Source organism: Odontesthes bonariensis, chromosome 8 (assembly GCF_027942865.1).
Source record: "Odontesthes bonariensis isolate fOdoBon6 chromosome 8, fOdoBon6.hap1, whole genome shotgun sequence".
Taxonomy (NCBI): domain Eukaryota; kingdom Metazoa; phylum Chordata; class Actinopteri; order Atheriniformes; family Atherinopsidae; genus Odontesthes; species Odontesthes bonariensis.
This window is the reverse complement of record NC_134513.1, coordinates 11,758,041-11,773,123: the sequence shown is the minus strand read 5'-3', so window position 1 is coordinate 11,773,123 and position 15,083 is coordinate 11,758,041. Positions and strand designations below refer to the sequence as shown.

Sequence of the window (15,083 nt, the reverse complement as noted above, 5' to 3'; positions counted from 1 at the left end):
CAGAAAAAAAAAATCATCTTTTTATTTTGGAAAAAGGCTTCACTGTTCTTTTACAAAAACACAATACATTTCCAGCTACACAATTTCTATAATTTAACCAAACATCACAATCCAACACCATTTTACAAAGCGCTCTCTGTGTCGCAGATCTTCATTTCTGTGATAGGAATCAAAACCTGATGTCCCTTAGCAGAAAAGAAGAAAACATACAGGTATAAAAATATCTCCAGGTAACTGGCATGTCTGCCGACTGAAGCCTGTGTGGAGGAATGAGGGAGGGCGACCTGATATGACATGGCATTTTCACATGAATAAACACCTATTAATAAATTAAATTCGAATCACGTGACAACACATTTTCATTTGACACACGGAACATAACGCATGAGTAACAGTTCTTGCTTGGCACGAGAGGTGTGACGACTCAGCACAAGCTTTGGCACTGCTGACAAGGTTTCTCTTGAGCTGTTTTCAGTATTTTTTTTCAGTCAAAAATGTTTATAATGCACTAAGTACAAACAATCCCCAGTGAGTCAGACAACAAAACGAGACTGGCTATGCGTAATGCATCTTTGTGGACCATTGTACTGTACAACACTGTATCAGAAAGTAGGGCCAAAAGATGTGCACTGGCATTCTTTTAATGTTTTGCTATTCTTAGACATCTTCAACTTAAGAAGGACAGTTAAGCAATGGCAGCTCCTTTTTTCCTTTTATCACCTGGGGCCTACATCACCTATCATGCAACTTAACCAGCTCTGATTCAGTCAGTTTTGTCCCTGAAGTGATGAATATGGCCTCGAGCTGCCAGCCTAAAGCAGAGGTGCTACAGGATGTTTGGTCAGCTCTGAATTTTCAGCCCCAAACAGCAAATAGGCCTTCCATTAATTTAATTGTAGTTCTCCCAGAGACTTGTAAGCTGACTTTGATGTCTAAATTGTTGGTGTTTACCTCATTCATATTAAGTGCTTCACATATGCCCAAGATTTAAGTTAAAGTTAAATAATAAGTATTTCTGGGGACTCCGCTGTTTAAAATTTCATTTAAAGGAATACAGTTGTAGTTGTAGTAATCTGAACCACCATTTGGCACAAGTGGTACCTGGCAGAACCTGTCCACAAAACCCAAAACATACCAAGCCTTGAACTGTCTTTAAAAGCATCACAGGCCTAAAGAAAGTATCCCTACACAGAGACTTTTAGTCTCCAGCTCTTTTACTATCCTGTTCCTTTCTCTGAGGAAATGGCGGCGCAACTTAAAGGTCGCCTTTCTGCGTCCCGAGCACATGCTTAGTCCTGAGTCCCTGCCGCTCCATGATGTTCCACAGCTTGCGCAGGTTGGACTGGGTAATGACATCGTCTGGTTTCAGCTGGAGAGCTCGCAGGTAGTTAGATTCCGCTTCCGGATGTTTTCCATTCAGGTGGAGGATGGCGCCGAGGTTCATCAGAGCAGCTGGGTACTGGGGAAAAGAAACAAGAGGAAAAGGGATGAAGCGGCATAATGGACGACAAAGCAGTGCCTGACTAAATAAGAGTGACTTGCGAGGTGTTATGTTACAGGATTACCGTGCTTATTTGGGAAAACTATGTTTTGAATGTGTATTAAACTACCCATAGTGCAATGTCACGGTAGCAAGCATGGCCAAAGATGAAAGCATGTCCTTTGACAGTGCCACACTGAAACAAAAGGTGGCTGCAGATTGCCTGTAAGGCCACTGCTCAATATAGTTCATGATGTGGATGAACAAACCCTTTTACAGGAGTGTTTCTGTGGTCTCATTCATCAAAGGACCATCTTTTTTTTAAGTTGCAAAGTGAAACCATCTGGTCCTAAATATGGGTGAGTGGTGGGAATCTACAAATCCAAGTCAGAGAAAGCCGTAACTATCAAACACACCCAAATCTCATCCTAGAAGTCGTCTGCACCTCATCCCCCAGACCTGGCCTCGTTCCCAGCCCGCGTCCTCTCCGCATGACGTATGGTCAGCGACTTGGCAACTAGTTCAGTGAATTTTCTTTCCCCAAACACAACTTTTGGTCTCACTCATAAATGATATTTTACTGGTTTACATTCCACTTTTCAAGATGACTGATTATGAGAGCTGTTTTTCTCACCTAATATAACAAATGAAGTTGGGCAGCGCTAGAATATTTCAAAGGTAAACTCCAATTTTTCTCACCTGCTCCATCAAATTGATTCAAGTAGAACATATTATGGAAAAATCCCTTTTTCTGTGCTTGAGAGCATATATTTGGATGTCTGAAGTCACTACCAACTCAAAAATTGGGAAAATAAATAAATGAGCTATTCATGATCTACTTTGTTTAATATTTTATATTCCAACAAGGGGTCCATATGTCTAATTGGCGCTTTTTAAGTTTTTACATGTCAGAACTTAGAGATTGTGATTTCCCATTTGTCATAAATGCAAAATCAGTACATGGCCAGTAGCTGCTATTACACAAGCAAACATCAGTGAAAGATTGCCCATATAAGTGACACTTCTAGATGTTAGCTGCTTAAGATAAAAACTAAACACAGAAAAACTGAGCAACAGTGAAGTCCAGAATTTATACAGACGAAAAGCTGAAGGAGAAATTCTGACCTATGGTCAATGGTGTTATTAGCAGGCCAGCAGTCATTATGTTTGGTGTTGCATGTTTTAAAAACCTCTCCATTTAAAACATTTGCAATAAGACCTAAAATGATTGGTACCCTGCCGACTGTCCATGACCTAACTGCAGGTGGGGGAAATGCCAGTATTTGGATATAAAAATGCCAGTTAAATATCAGTTTGGTGTGTGATTGGGCTCTCAGGCTATTTACTGTATGCTCTTATACCATAATAATGTGCTCCAAAGATTATTAGGCAGTATTGATCTTAGAGGAAGACAGGGGCGGAGTGGAGTTCGGTGAAAAAACGCTTGAATTCAGGTGTAAATCAATGGAAGGAAAAGGAGCTGCTCTGTCTCTTTGTGATATTTAAACCAAAGCATCTCATACAAGTCTCATACAAGACAGGAAATTGTGTCAGCTTGCGAAAAAAAAAAAAATGGCATAATATGTCTTCCTTAACATGCAGTGAAACAGCTTGTTCTGTTTTATGTTTTAGTGAGAGCTATGTACAAAAGGTGACACATGCAGGGCCAAGCCAGATAAATGAGGATCCCTCTGTATTTTTAAACAACGGAAGATTGATCAGGTGAACATAAGCGATGGAACTGTTTTTACATAAGAGTTGCTGTTGTATCAAAAATCTGTGTCATGTGTGGCATGAAAGCAGATTAATGGCACAACTTAGTTTGGCTGCTCTGTGAGCGGATAACCCCGTTGCTCTTCGGTGGCTGCGCAAGGAATGTTTTCTGTATAAAAAAAAAACCTTGCTGTTGCTACGGAAACCACAAATGTAGCCATATGAACTACCATGAAGGAGCACAACCTTAAGATTTCTGAGAGAAATCGCAAAATAAGCTCATTTTGATCTGCAGGAAACAACTGGTAAACCCTTCCACAGTCAGTAAACATCACCCGCTCTGCTCATTCTAATTAGAATTAGAATTAGAAATCCCAGAGTGGGTAAATAAAGTAGTTTAGTGAGTAAAATGAAAAAGTCACAAATCCATTGCCTTTCTCAGCACGTAGAGGAAAAGCTGAATCTTTCATGACCTGAAAGCCACTGGATTAAGGTGATATTTGAGAGAGAGTCAGCAGATGTGTGCAGGGAAAATGTCAAAGACAAGAGGCACTCTGATGCTGACAAATGACGAGAGAAGCCGTCATCGTGTCTGAAAGTGCAGATGAAGGATTTCAGACTTTATGACTTTGAGGCAACAACTCCCACAACACAATCCAATATATACATAATTTTCCTAATTCAAACACACAAACACTATTCTTCTCTTCTTTCTGCTTTTAAGGCTTCAACAGAATATAAACGGGAGCAAAGGTTGAGGAGCAGCAATTACCCGCTTGAGCTCAGGGTCATTCAGAAAAATCGTACGGCAGTTTAGTTTTGATAAAAAAGCTGCCAGAAATCAGATAATCAGTTTAAATAAGTTAAGCCCCAAGTCCTACATAATGAATCTCCCGATTCAATTTTGTGTAAAAATATTTCATTATCAATTCAAAGAAATAAATTTGAGAGCAACATGTGGCGTAGATTGGAGGGGTGGGGTACTTGAGCTCATCTAACAGTCTGTAAGGTTATTTTGGACAAGAAAGGTTTGAAGAAACTGCAATATAAGACTGGTTAATACAATAGAGACATTAAGGTCTAACCCTGTTTCATTGGGACCGTTCATAAGTCAATGAGCAGAGCCTCGCAAAGGAGCCAAGCATAACAGATCACTGCAGGGAGCTCCCGCCAGGTCTTATTCCAATAATTCTAAATGACCTCTCTTGCAACGCACCTCCACACACCATTCCCCTTTGAAGTGAGACTGATGCACACGAGGCAGAAACAGGATATAATAGCTCCCAACCTCCTCAGCTGTGTGTGCTGACACTGAGAGACATGATATCCCCCAAAGGCTCGTCTGTTTAACTACACTGAGATGATCGAGTGTGTACTCTGAAGCTTGGTGTGTGACTTCAGCATCAGGCAACAACGCCCACTGAACTCTGTTTTTTGTGTTTGCTGAAGCACATCCAGGCAAAGTTTCCATTTTATATCGAGCTTTAACACTGTTTACCAGGAACAGTGCTATTACATGATGTCAGGATGATGGGTGATATGTTGCATGTCGTAAATTGCATTTACACTGCAGGCATGTGTGCCCATTTCCATGATAAGTGCAAACAGTCGCAGGTACTTACATCTGGTCTGAGGCTGGCTGCACGTTCATATTGCCTCTCTGCTGCCTCGTTTAGATTGGCCTGTCTGTGGAAGAAGACGAACAATGAGTAAAAAATGTGCACATAATAACATCATTTATATTAGCACTAATGTCGTTTTAATGGAAAACGGTGCTTATGATGGTATTCATTCATTGTAAAAAGTGCTTATCATGTAAATTGCTGTAATTACTGCTTGTCATTAATTAACAGTAAGTAAGGAGGAACTTAAACTAACCCAATTCAACTTATAATTTCAGAGATATATTCAGGGACTTTGCATGTTACATTTAGACAGGTTACCCTCACTGTTTTCTAGGAATGATGTACGAAGTTCGGACTTTTTTTTAACACAATGTACTAGCGTCATTCACACTGTGCCAGAGTTGAAGTAAAAGGCATAATGATGCTAAAACCAAAAACATTTCACACTGTTCTGCACAAACAACTTCCCAGAGTGAAAGTAAGTAGGCCAGAAAGTAAAACTGCATTTGAGTTACATAGATTTAGGGAAAGCAAGTCTGTAATATTAGGATTTGAAGGTTTTTTAGGTTGTTGAAGGCAATAATTGACTGTGAGCCACTTTGATGGGTCCAACACACCAATTAAGGAAAGAATTACAGTGTAAGAAATTATAATTCATAATCTTAAGATCACATGGATGTGTCTTACAATTCCTTAAGTGTGATGATGATGTTGCAGTAATAGACAGCCATAGTTGTTATGTACCAAAATAACAGACAGCTGTGCATAAACTGACCTTCTCAAAGAGATGAAAACATGAACAGGCGATGTGAATTTAGAATAGGTAGAAGCAGAAATGTGGCATGTTGGGGGTTAATCAAAACATTTGCATAAGTTAATCAAAATGCAGTAACAAACTGTATCGTAATAGCTCTGTCATTACTTTTTGGAAAAATAAATGACAAGTCTGAGAAGACAGATATGTTCCTTATCCAGCCAGAAAGTAATAAAAGGATACATCTGTTTGAGAAAAAAATGAATAATATATACCCTAATAAATAACAGCAGAATCTGTTGCATAACTTTCTTCAAATCCAGCAGCATTGAATACTTTATAGATGAGTATTTGAAATACTTAAGGTTAAAAAAATATATAAATATAACAAAATATAGTAAAATGTAGTAAGGGGACAGGTTTTTACTTTGGTATGTGAGCTTTAAACAACTGAGAAAATGTAACTTGCTCTTTGTGTTGTTACACTAATTTGACTTACTTTAAAGGTGACTGTATAGTTATTATTCAGAGTTTAATCAAAGACAGATAAGGAGCAATGAAACTTGTTGATTCCCAGAGTCCTCCCTCGCGTTTTATAGCATTAAGCAGCAACAGTTAATCTGCTCCATACATAGAAGTGAAGAGTACATGTACCGGACTTTGCTGTGCCAAAGTTAATAAATTTGAAGAGACCATTCCTTCCTGACATGGTAATTCATATTTATAAGGTTGTAATTTAAGTAAAATATGCCTTCAGAATACCGGGTTCACTCAGGTTTAGGGTCTGATATCATAGTCTTTTAGTATCCTTCCTTGGTTTTTGTTATGTTTGGGAAAGTAGAGAGCTGTTAAATGGCAGATAAAAATTGAGGAAGTCAGGTTTAAGGGAAATATTGTTATCAGGTGGGAGAGGTCTCTCTTTTTCTGAAAAAGAAAAATAATAATAAAAAAACAATAAAAAGGATGCTAAATTCTGTCACACTGCTCCCCCTGTGTGACTCAGATGAAGGTGTAGTGCACATATATCCGTTTGGTAAAACTGTCATCAAACTGGATTGTTTTGTAATTACTATCCTGCTAATGGTCAGCAAACAGCTGCACAGAAAGCAAGCCAAGACTTTCTGGTTGATCTTCATTATCAGCTGAGCAGCTTCAGTTTAAACTTTTTTAGATTTATAAGCTGCCTGTACATATTCTTGCCAAAGTTTGAGGGAAAACTCTTCCGTGGCCTCTTTACGAGCCCTCGACTGAAACCTCACCACAGTGGACTGAAACTGTATTGCTGTTTATATGCATATTATATAATAACGTCTGTGGCAGCTTTACCATTGAAAGGACATTTACCATTCTACAAAGCTGGTACAATTCATATTACACAGACTCTCATTAAAAGGAAATGGTTTGAAGGGAACCCACAAATGTTGAAGCAGCATGGCAGCAAAGTCAGTAAATGCAAGCTTTCCATAACGTTTCTTGAAATGTTTTTGCAAGTCATTTTTCTGTACTGCCACATTCTGAGGTGGTGTTGCCATGTGTCAGCAGTTCAGCCAACCTGAGCATGTGGGCAGCACTGAAGACCACGTCAAACTCAGAGTTGTCCAGCTCTGCAGCTCTCTCTGCCATCTCCGCAGCCTCGGCAAGACGAGAATGTTCCAACAGGAACTGACCTGTAGATAAAGAAAGGGAATACTTATTTTAAGGATCGTTTAGACACAAAATGATGCTGGTTTTCAGGACAAAACCTACTCGTCCTTACTGAAACGTCTGAAAGAATAAAGGACAGAAGATTTACTCAAAGGGCTAATGTGATTTCTTAACTTTTTCTTCTGCGATCAACTAGCGCTTTACTGTTAAAGTTTGAATAGATGATTAAATCAGTTCATAAATAAGTGAAAAATGGACAGCTGGACTACAGCAAAAATTTTTGATCATCAATCATGATCAATGATCAATCTTTAGTGCTGTCTTTTTGTTGCCGTGACTGAACAATGTCATGATATTTAGCACCCACATTGAAGTTATCATGAACTGTAAAACCTTAACACCATCATGAGGTCAAAATGTTAATTTTCTCCAAATACTGGTTAATGGGAAAATAACGACATTGCACGGTAGTAATCTCTGACTTTTGTTTTACTGATTGCTTCCTTTTCTTGATAAATGTAACGCTGAGGGTTTTGTCATAAGGGCCTCGCCTCTCAATGGCATGACGCACATCACTTTAGTTCACTCTAATGGAGTGACTAGAGCTAAATCCAGCAAATAAAGTAGAGTCAGATGACCCTCACTCCTAAGGAGGAGAACAATAACGATGTTCCCTCACAGGCACAAAGGGGATTCCTCTCTGTTTGATGCACTGAAAATAACTGTACAGCATTAAAGTTGACTAAAATTATTCATTTTTATACCATCTATTTTGGTATGTCATGTTTATTTGAATCCAGGTGCTCTCTCGCACAAAATCCTCTCGATCCTTCGACACAATCATTTATTTCGAAATAAACTTAATCAAGTCATCATGGGATAATTCTATTATCTATTGCCAGAACATAAATTGGTCCACTATAGTGCAGCCCTGTTGCATGATACCTGATTACTGATAAAAAGCTCTTTCATCTGGTTTCCTTCCTTGAGGGTTTAAAAAAAAAAAGATGATGAAAGCTAGTAGAGGAACACTGACGTACAAAGATGGACAATGGTTGAGAAAGAACAAAGATGACCATGAAAAGAGAAGTGTCGCAGGACAAAGAGCCCGCAAAAAATGATGAGATGGAGGTAATTCATGCATTGCCCTGTGGGAATTTGACCTCTTGGTATGGCACTCTTGGTATGTTTTTGAATTTTTGAAAAAGATGCTACAACTATATCTCTTTTTTTGTTGCTTTGCTTTCCAACTGCATCTGAATGAGTGTAGCACACTCCGGTTCATGTGAAGGACAGTTTATATAGAAATGTGTTACTGAGAACAATGGCCGGAAAGAGGACCTTGTCTTGGCTTTCACCCTCTATGTCCTCCTTTCCACGTGCTCTCCCACATGTGTGTCTTTGTCGTGTGGATCCCTTGTGTTATGATGTGGACAGATAGCATCACTCCTTACACACTCATACATGGAGACCATCCAGTGACCCAGAACAGCTAAAGCAGACAGATTTGAGATAAATGAAGGGAGCAGCCCAAATAAACATCACCTATACCAAGAGGCAACAAGATAACACAGAAAAAAGAAAATAGAGAAAAGATTTCAAAAGGGGAAACAGCTTGGTCCAAAGTCAGCAACAGTGCGCTTACCCCTGACCAAGCTAAACCAAAAGATACCAATGTAGAGAAAGCGCCAGGAGGAATTGAGAGAGATAAGGACGGGGAGAAAGGGACAATGCACAATGGCGTTTTCAGTGGAGCAAGACAGATTTCATTTCCTTTGAATATCCTGGAGATATTAATATGGAGCAGTAAGGCGCCTGTTCCTCCGAACTGATATGAAATGCTGCCCCAACGGCAGAACAGGGGGGACTCTGTGTCATGTTTTACTCCGTTATGAATAGTAAACACTGATCCTGTCTCCTCACTCAGATAAACAAAGCATGCATGTCTGTTTGCATGCATGTGTTCGCACCATCTGCAAAACCTCAAACAGTTCAAATCGAAACATCGAAAGCAACAGTAACGTAAAAGCAATGATAAAAGTAGAGCGGAATTAGACACATAATTACAGCCGTGCTTTGGTTCTTATCAGGATACTTGAGCAGCGAGCTTGGTCTCTGCAGGGGGTTCATGAAACTAATACTAAAGGGGCATTGCATGCGCATTTTTTGTCTTTTGAAAAAACACGGCAAGTTCTAATGAGAACAGCTCCACAATTGTGCAGCCAAAATTAAATTGTACACATGATTAAGGGACATTTGGTAAATAAAAAGTCTCTGTCCAAACATCAGGCCAGAAAGTGCCATTTGAGAAAGTCTGCTTCTGTCTAATACAATTCAAAAATTGAGTGTCAAAAAAGTAATGTAACAGTTATTTAGCTCAATTTATTTAAATACACTGAATTCATATCCATTTACATTTTGTGCTTTTGCAGATACTTTAATCCAAAGGGACCTACACCACAAATCACTTCACAGCAAAGCACATCTCAGGGCACTTCTACATAGAGAAACAACTAACAAAGTACTTGACAACAGTGGGGAGAAAAACAAAACACCATCAGGAATAAACCTGTCACAGACACAATAATGGTAATACTAACACACCGATTCAACATACTGCCAATGATTATCCTTAGGCATCAGTTTCAAATTAATTTGCAATGATTTAGGACTATATTTCCTACAAACTGTAATCGAGCCTGCCTGCCTTCCCAGCTGCTCTGTAAGAGCAGACGTTACACTATGCTACCCTCACACCAGCTGCTGGGGCTTGACTGTGACAACCACAGCTAATAGGTTTTTTTCAACAATGCAGAAACTGGATTTCCTAGTCAGGATATAAAACATTAGGGCATTATTAGCTATTTTTTTCCGATGTGAACGATAGAACAGCTGCTGAAACTTTGTTGTTAACAGCAAAGCAAAAAGCTAGAAAATTGTTAACACTTTGAAAGGAGATTGACTGCAGCATTATTTGAAATTAAAGTTGGTGGAAATAAAGATGGTGATGCTGGATAACTTTACACAGAGCTGGTGGTGTTACATAACATAGCCCCACAAATCTGAAGCGCTTACGGAGTGAGGTATTGCATTTGACAGCCCCAAACAAAGCGAGGAGGTTGTTTTATTGAACTTTTTGAGTTGAGTACTGAAAAGGATTTATTTTCAATTAGAAAAAAATAGATGCTTGAAACCTAGAAAAAAAAGAAAGAAAAGAAGTTCCAAGAGTCAAGAAAGATACATTTTCTTACCATAATGCATGTAGCAGTTTCCTTTTGTCGGGTCCAGTTGAATTGCTCTCAGATAGTATTTCTCTGCCTCTGTCTTCTGCCCCTATGAAGAACACAGAATGAAAATCACGGATTACACCTGATATCTTATTTATTAATTAATCTATTTCTTGTTTCTTTTTCATGATCAAGATGGTATAGCAATCACTGAGAAGGATCTACTGTTGTACTAGAATATAAAAATGTGATGATAGAAATTTAATACATTGTATATTTTTGCAATTAAAAAAAAAATAAAAAATTCTAAACTTAACACGAAAAATGACAAGATAGTAAGATGATAGTAAAATCTTCCAAGTATCTGTGTATGTGTATGCAGTATAACTACAGTATAAAGCATACCTCATGTGTAACTGGCCACCATGCCTTATGAATGCATATACAAATTAAACAAGATCTGCTCTGCAAGCAACCAGCAGGAAAAGGATGCTAATGAAGAACCCTCTATCACCCCTAACCATTCAAGGAAAACCTCCTAGGTGTTTGAGTGTGCGTGTGTGTAGACATGCAACCAAACTGAGGAAAATATTGCTTCCGCATCTCTACCACTTCTGTTTCATGCTTCAGCACTGATTACTTCCATATTGCCAGTGGAGCTGGCATGCAACGAGAAATGAGAGGGCCGGGTATATTAGCGTTGCCTCATTAGCTTCTTCCCATGTCTGTTGTTGCTCTAAATGATTGGGTGACTATAAGACTTGGATAGCTTATTTCATATTTTATTTGGCTCCTTCCCCTTTGCATTCAATTAGACCTCTTCTCCAAGCATCCATCAGAAGTGAAAGAAAGTTGTCATCGAGCGTATTTATGAAAAGTTTCAGGAGAACTTTATTTTATGCGCGCCACTCTACACTGACTCCAGCACAATAGCAGGAATAACATTACATCAAATAACTCTGACCCTGGCAAGAATGGGCCAAATGGTATGTGGAGAGATCCAGGACCATCGAGTTTTTACCTATTATCACACGGAAAAATGGAGCAGAAGGTCAATTTGAAAGTGTCGTACTCTGGGAAATACAGTCAAGGTTTCGCAGCATGATAGCACATGTTTGGGTGAACCAAAGTACAAGACTTCAGTTTAACCTTTCCTTCCCTTGTCTGTACTGTTGATTGACTTCGGCAGGTCAGCCGAAACTGAAGTGATTCAATAAGGAAGCAGAGTAATTGCATTATAAGCCCGTCCACTAGCCTATTGTCCAGAGTCCATCCAATCTCCTGTTTCTTAAGCCCTGTAGTCGTGGAGGTGGCCTCTCTGCGCGTCTGGGCTTTGTGTGAATCTGTTGTCCTCAGCCAAGAGGAGCACAGCAGATGTCCAGCCACACTGGGCGACTCAAATTTGGACCTATTTTATGTGTGTGTGCATGTGCTATGTATTGAATATCCTCAAATCTTTCAAACGAGAGAGGAACTATGGGTTAAAACCCAGAAGGATTGCAGCTGCAGGTGCGTTTCAGCTTGTGTGCACTCATATAGGTTGGTTGTGTCTTCACTCGGCACCCGGGGCTGTGGAAGGGAAGAGGTCAAGCATCTTCAGGAGGGTTACAAAGGGCACATAGTTCAGCTCCCACAGCTAAACTTGACTCAGCTGTGAACACATCTGGTGTCATGTGTGTTTTTGTTGTTATAGAATGGGAGTTGCGGTGGAAGCACAGGAAGTCTGAGGAAGTTCAGCAGGAAAAGCCGATTAGAAATGCAAGGTAAGATTTGTGAGAGGCTGGGTAAGTTTGTTTGGTCTTAGATGTCTTTTAACACTCAAATGTATATACAGATAACCATTCAGAGGGGAACAGAAAAACAAAACACAAAGATGACCTGGCACTCATTCACTCACAGAGAAACAGCTTTTATCCACACTAGGCAAACTCACAGAGATCTTCAGAGATCTTATGCAGTTTATCAATATAACAGCGAAACCGTCAATCACCTGAAAGGCCATAACCAAAAAAATGTCTGTCTTGATTTCTTCTATCACTACTTAGACTTACTTTACTTTTTTTGCCCTCAAATTTATCGTTGTGGAGGCCAAACACAATATTCACGAACGCATTAGAATTCCACCTTGGCTTCTCATCGGGGGAGGAGTATTTATTTAGCATTCACATTTCTTAGCCCGATACTTGCACCTAATAACAATTATCATACGTTCTCAGTCTCTGCAGAGGGATCAATAGGATGTGTTCGCCTTGCTTCAATGTCCCATAACTCACTCACTATACATTATTCATCACTACGCTCCGCCACTCCATGCCGTTTAATTACATTTTGCCACATGGTTAACCACTGCAGTCACGACTTTAGACGCTGCTTTGTCTAAAGCTTTTTCCATGTATGCTGGTGTGTGCGTTTGTGTGTCTGTTTTGGTACATACGATGATGGACAGGAGTTTGCCATAAGTGAGATGGGCAGGGATGTGGTCGGGCTTGGCTCTGAGGGACTCTCTGTACCAATGTCCTGCTTCCTCGAGCCTGTTCAGCCTCACGTAGGCCTCTCCTGAAACACAGAAGGACTTCACACTTTAGGGGCATGAAAGTGATTAACAAGTATAAAAACTTCAAAAAATGGCAAAAAACACATTCTTTCAACAATTCTATTTTTAACTGATAATTTCATCAATAAATGCAGAGATGAATTGCATTCATCTGACAATAGATGATCTAATTTGACCAGATAATCTCATTGCCTGCTACGGTCAACTGAGTCATATTACTTTCTGTTTAAAATACAACCACTTACTTTTATAGTTAATACTTTTCTTTATTGGTTTATCATCTTTGTACATTGTTATTCATTTTTTCTATTTAACAAAACCTATCATTTATTTATTTTTCTTAATCATTCAAATGATTCCTGATAAATCATGGTTATCATTATCATTATGTGCACATTATCTACTTCCATTTTGGACACCTTGTTCCTTTTCATGCAGTCTTATTTGCTAGTGTTTTTCTACTCTATGATTATTATGCCACTTCTGCTACAACATCCATTTTTCTTTCAGGATAAACAAATCTATCCACCCAACCATCCACCATCCCGGCCTTATCCAAATGCACAGTACACGTGTATTCTTTAAAATGTGGCTTTTGCTACGCATTTTGGCTTTAAGAAAGCTCATTAAGGAAGATCTGTTCCAACTCGCCTTCTCATATCTGAGGGTTTATTAGCCGCTCCCCGCTACTTTTTTTGCCACTGCTGTCTTCACATGCTTTCAAACTTGCCTCATTCATAATTCTGTCGCTGCTCTCATCCAAAGCTTTTGAGTGAGCCAATCAGTCGCTTCACCGAGATACATAAGAGTCTAATCACCAAAAAAAAAAGAAAAAAAAGTTTTACATTCATTCAATTTTGTTCCTTTCTTTTCTTTTGACCTCTCATTACTGAACATCTTCAGAAAGTTGGGTTGACGGGCAAAACAGAATTGAATGGCTTGATGCTAATTGCATGTCGTGAGGAGTCCTTTGCATCTCAAATCAGTTTAGAATATTTTTGATTGTACTGGGATTTATGTTTTCAAGTGGATGGGAGTTTTTTTTTTTAAAAAGGAGGAAAAATACTTAATAAATATAATAAAACACCTGTGTGCATGTGGAGTATTCATTTGTATTATTCATTTTTTCATGTGTGGCCATAGCATCAATAGCCCCGGCGGTTTAAAGCCGGGGCAGATCATGGCAGAAAGCATAGAAATGTGCTCCTATGTGTAGATCAAACTGAAAATACTTTCAGAGAACAGTTGTTTTTCAAATTTTTGATTTTGTTGGATCTCAGGACATACCGTTGGGCCCTGGGGTAATAAGATAGGTAGATGACATCAGTTTTTATAAAGTATCCTTTAGCCATCAGCACACTAATACAAATACTCGCCTTCCTTAACCCCTCCCTGCAACTGATTAAACATACTTCCTATTTTCATTCAGCCTGTCCCAGGAATTCATGCCGACATTCATCTGCAATCCCAACTATGTCATGAGGATGAGCCTCCAATAATGTAATTAGTGATAAAATAACAAAGAGGGGGATGAGATTTACGATGCGGATGAGCTTTTATCCTTCTCAAAAGGACAAAAAGTCTCTGCACACATTTTAAAAGCCTCATGGGTGGAAACAAACAGGTGGTTGAAGTCATTACTTTGGCAGTGAGCACCAGTCTATTTGTTATACTGCATTCTAAGCTCAGATAAAACGAATGACCAACTTTTGGAATAAGAAAACAAACATGTAAAATTAATCACTGAAATTTTTACAGACTTCATGGAACAATGAGATCATTGTTAATACAAATTTAACGGAAGTGCATCAAATGCTAATGTTGTCTTAGCAAAAAAAAGATAGTAATGAAGTTCTACTCGTGTCATTTCAGCTGCTGCGTTTTTAACAAAGATTCAGTTTGAAAAATGCTTTGACTCTGTAACTCACCCATCATGTTGAAAAGGCTGTGTGGTGCAAACTGTCTGGGCATTTTCTGCACTGCTTCTCTATAAACAGACAGGGCCTCCTACGGCAGAACAAGAAAAGTTCATTTTTAATTTGAATCACTGAAGCGGCTGAACCATTAGTTTTACTCCATGGATGAT

General features: G+C 39.1%; 1 protein-coding gene across 1 annotated transcript in view; it reads right to left on the bottom strand.

The window, feature by feature from the left end:
• The window catches only part of tmtc2a (transmembrane O-mannosyltransferase targeting cadherins 2a), a 56,268-nt gene continuing 41,185 nt past the window's right edge, over positions 1-15,083 (bottom strand). The window contains exons 7-12 of the mRNA XM_075471721.1: positions 14,926-15,004; positions 12,878-12,999; positions 10,468-10,549; positions 7,125-7,239; positions 4,816-4,879; positions 1-1,459 (exon numbers count right to left, since the gene is read on the bottom strand). Coding sequence (XP_075327836.1) covers positions 1,256-1,459; positions 4,816-4,879; positions 7,125-7,239; positions 10,468-10,549; positions 12,878-12,999; positions 14,926-15,004 — 666 coding nt within the window. The 3' untranslated portion in view covers positions 1-1,255. The remainder of the gene's footprint in view (positions 1,460-4,815; positions 4,880-7,124; positions 7,240-10,467; positions 10,550-12,877; positions 13,000-14,925; positions 15,005-15,083) is intronic.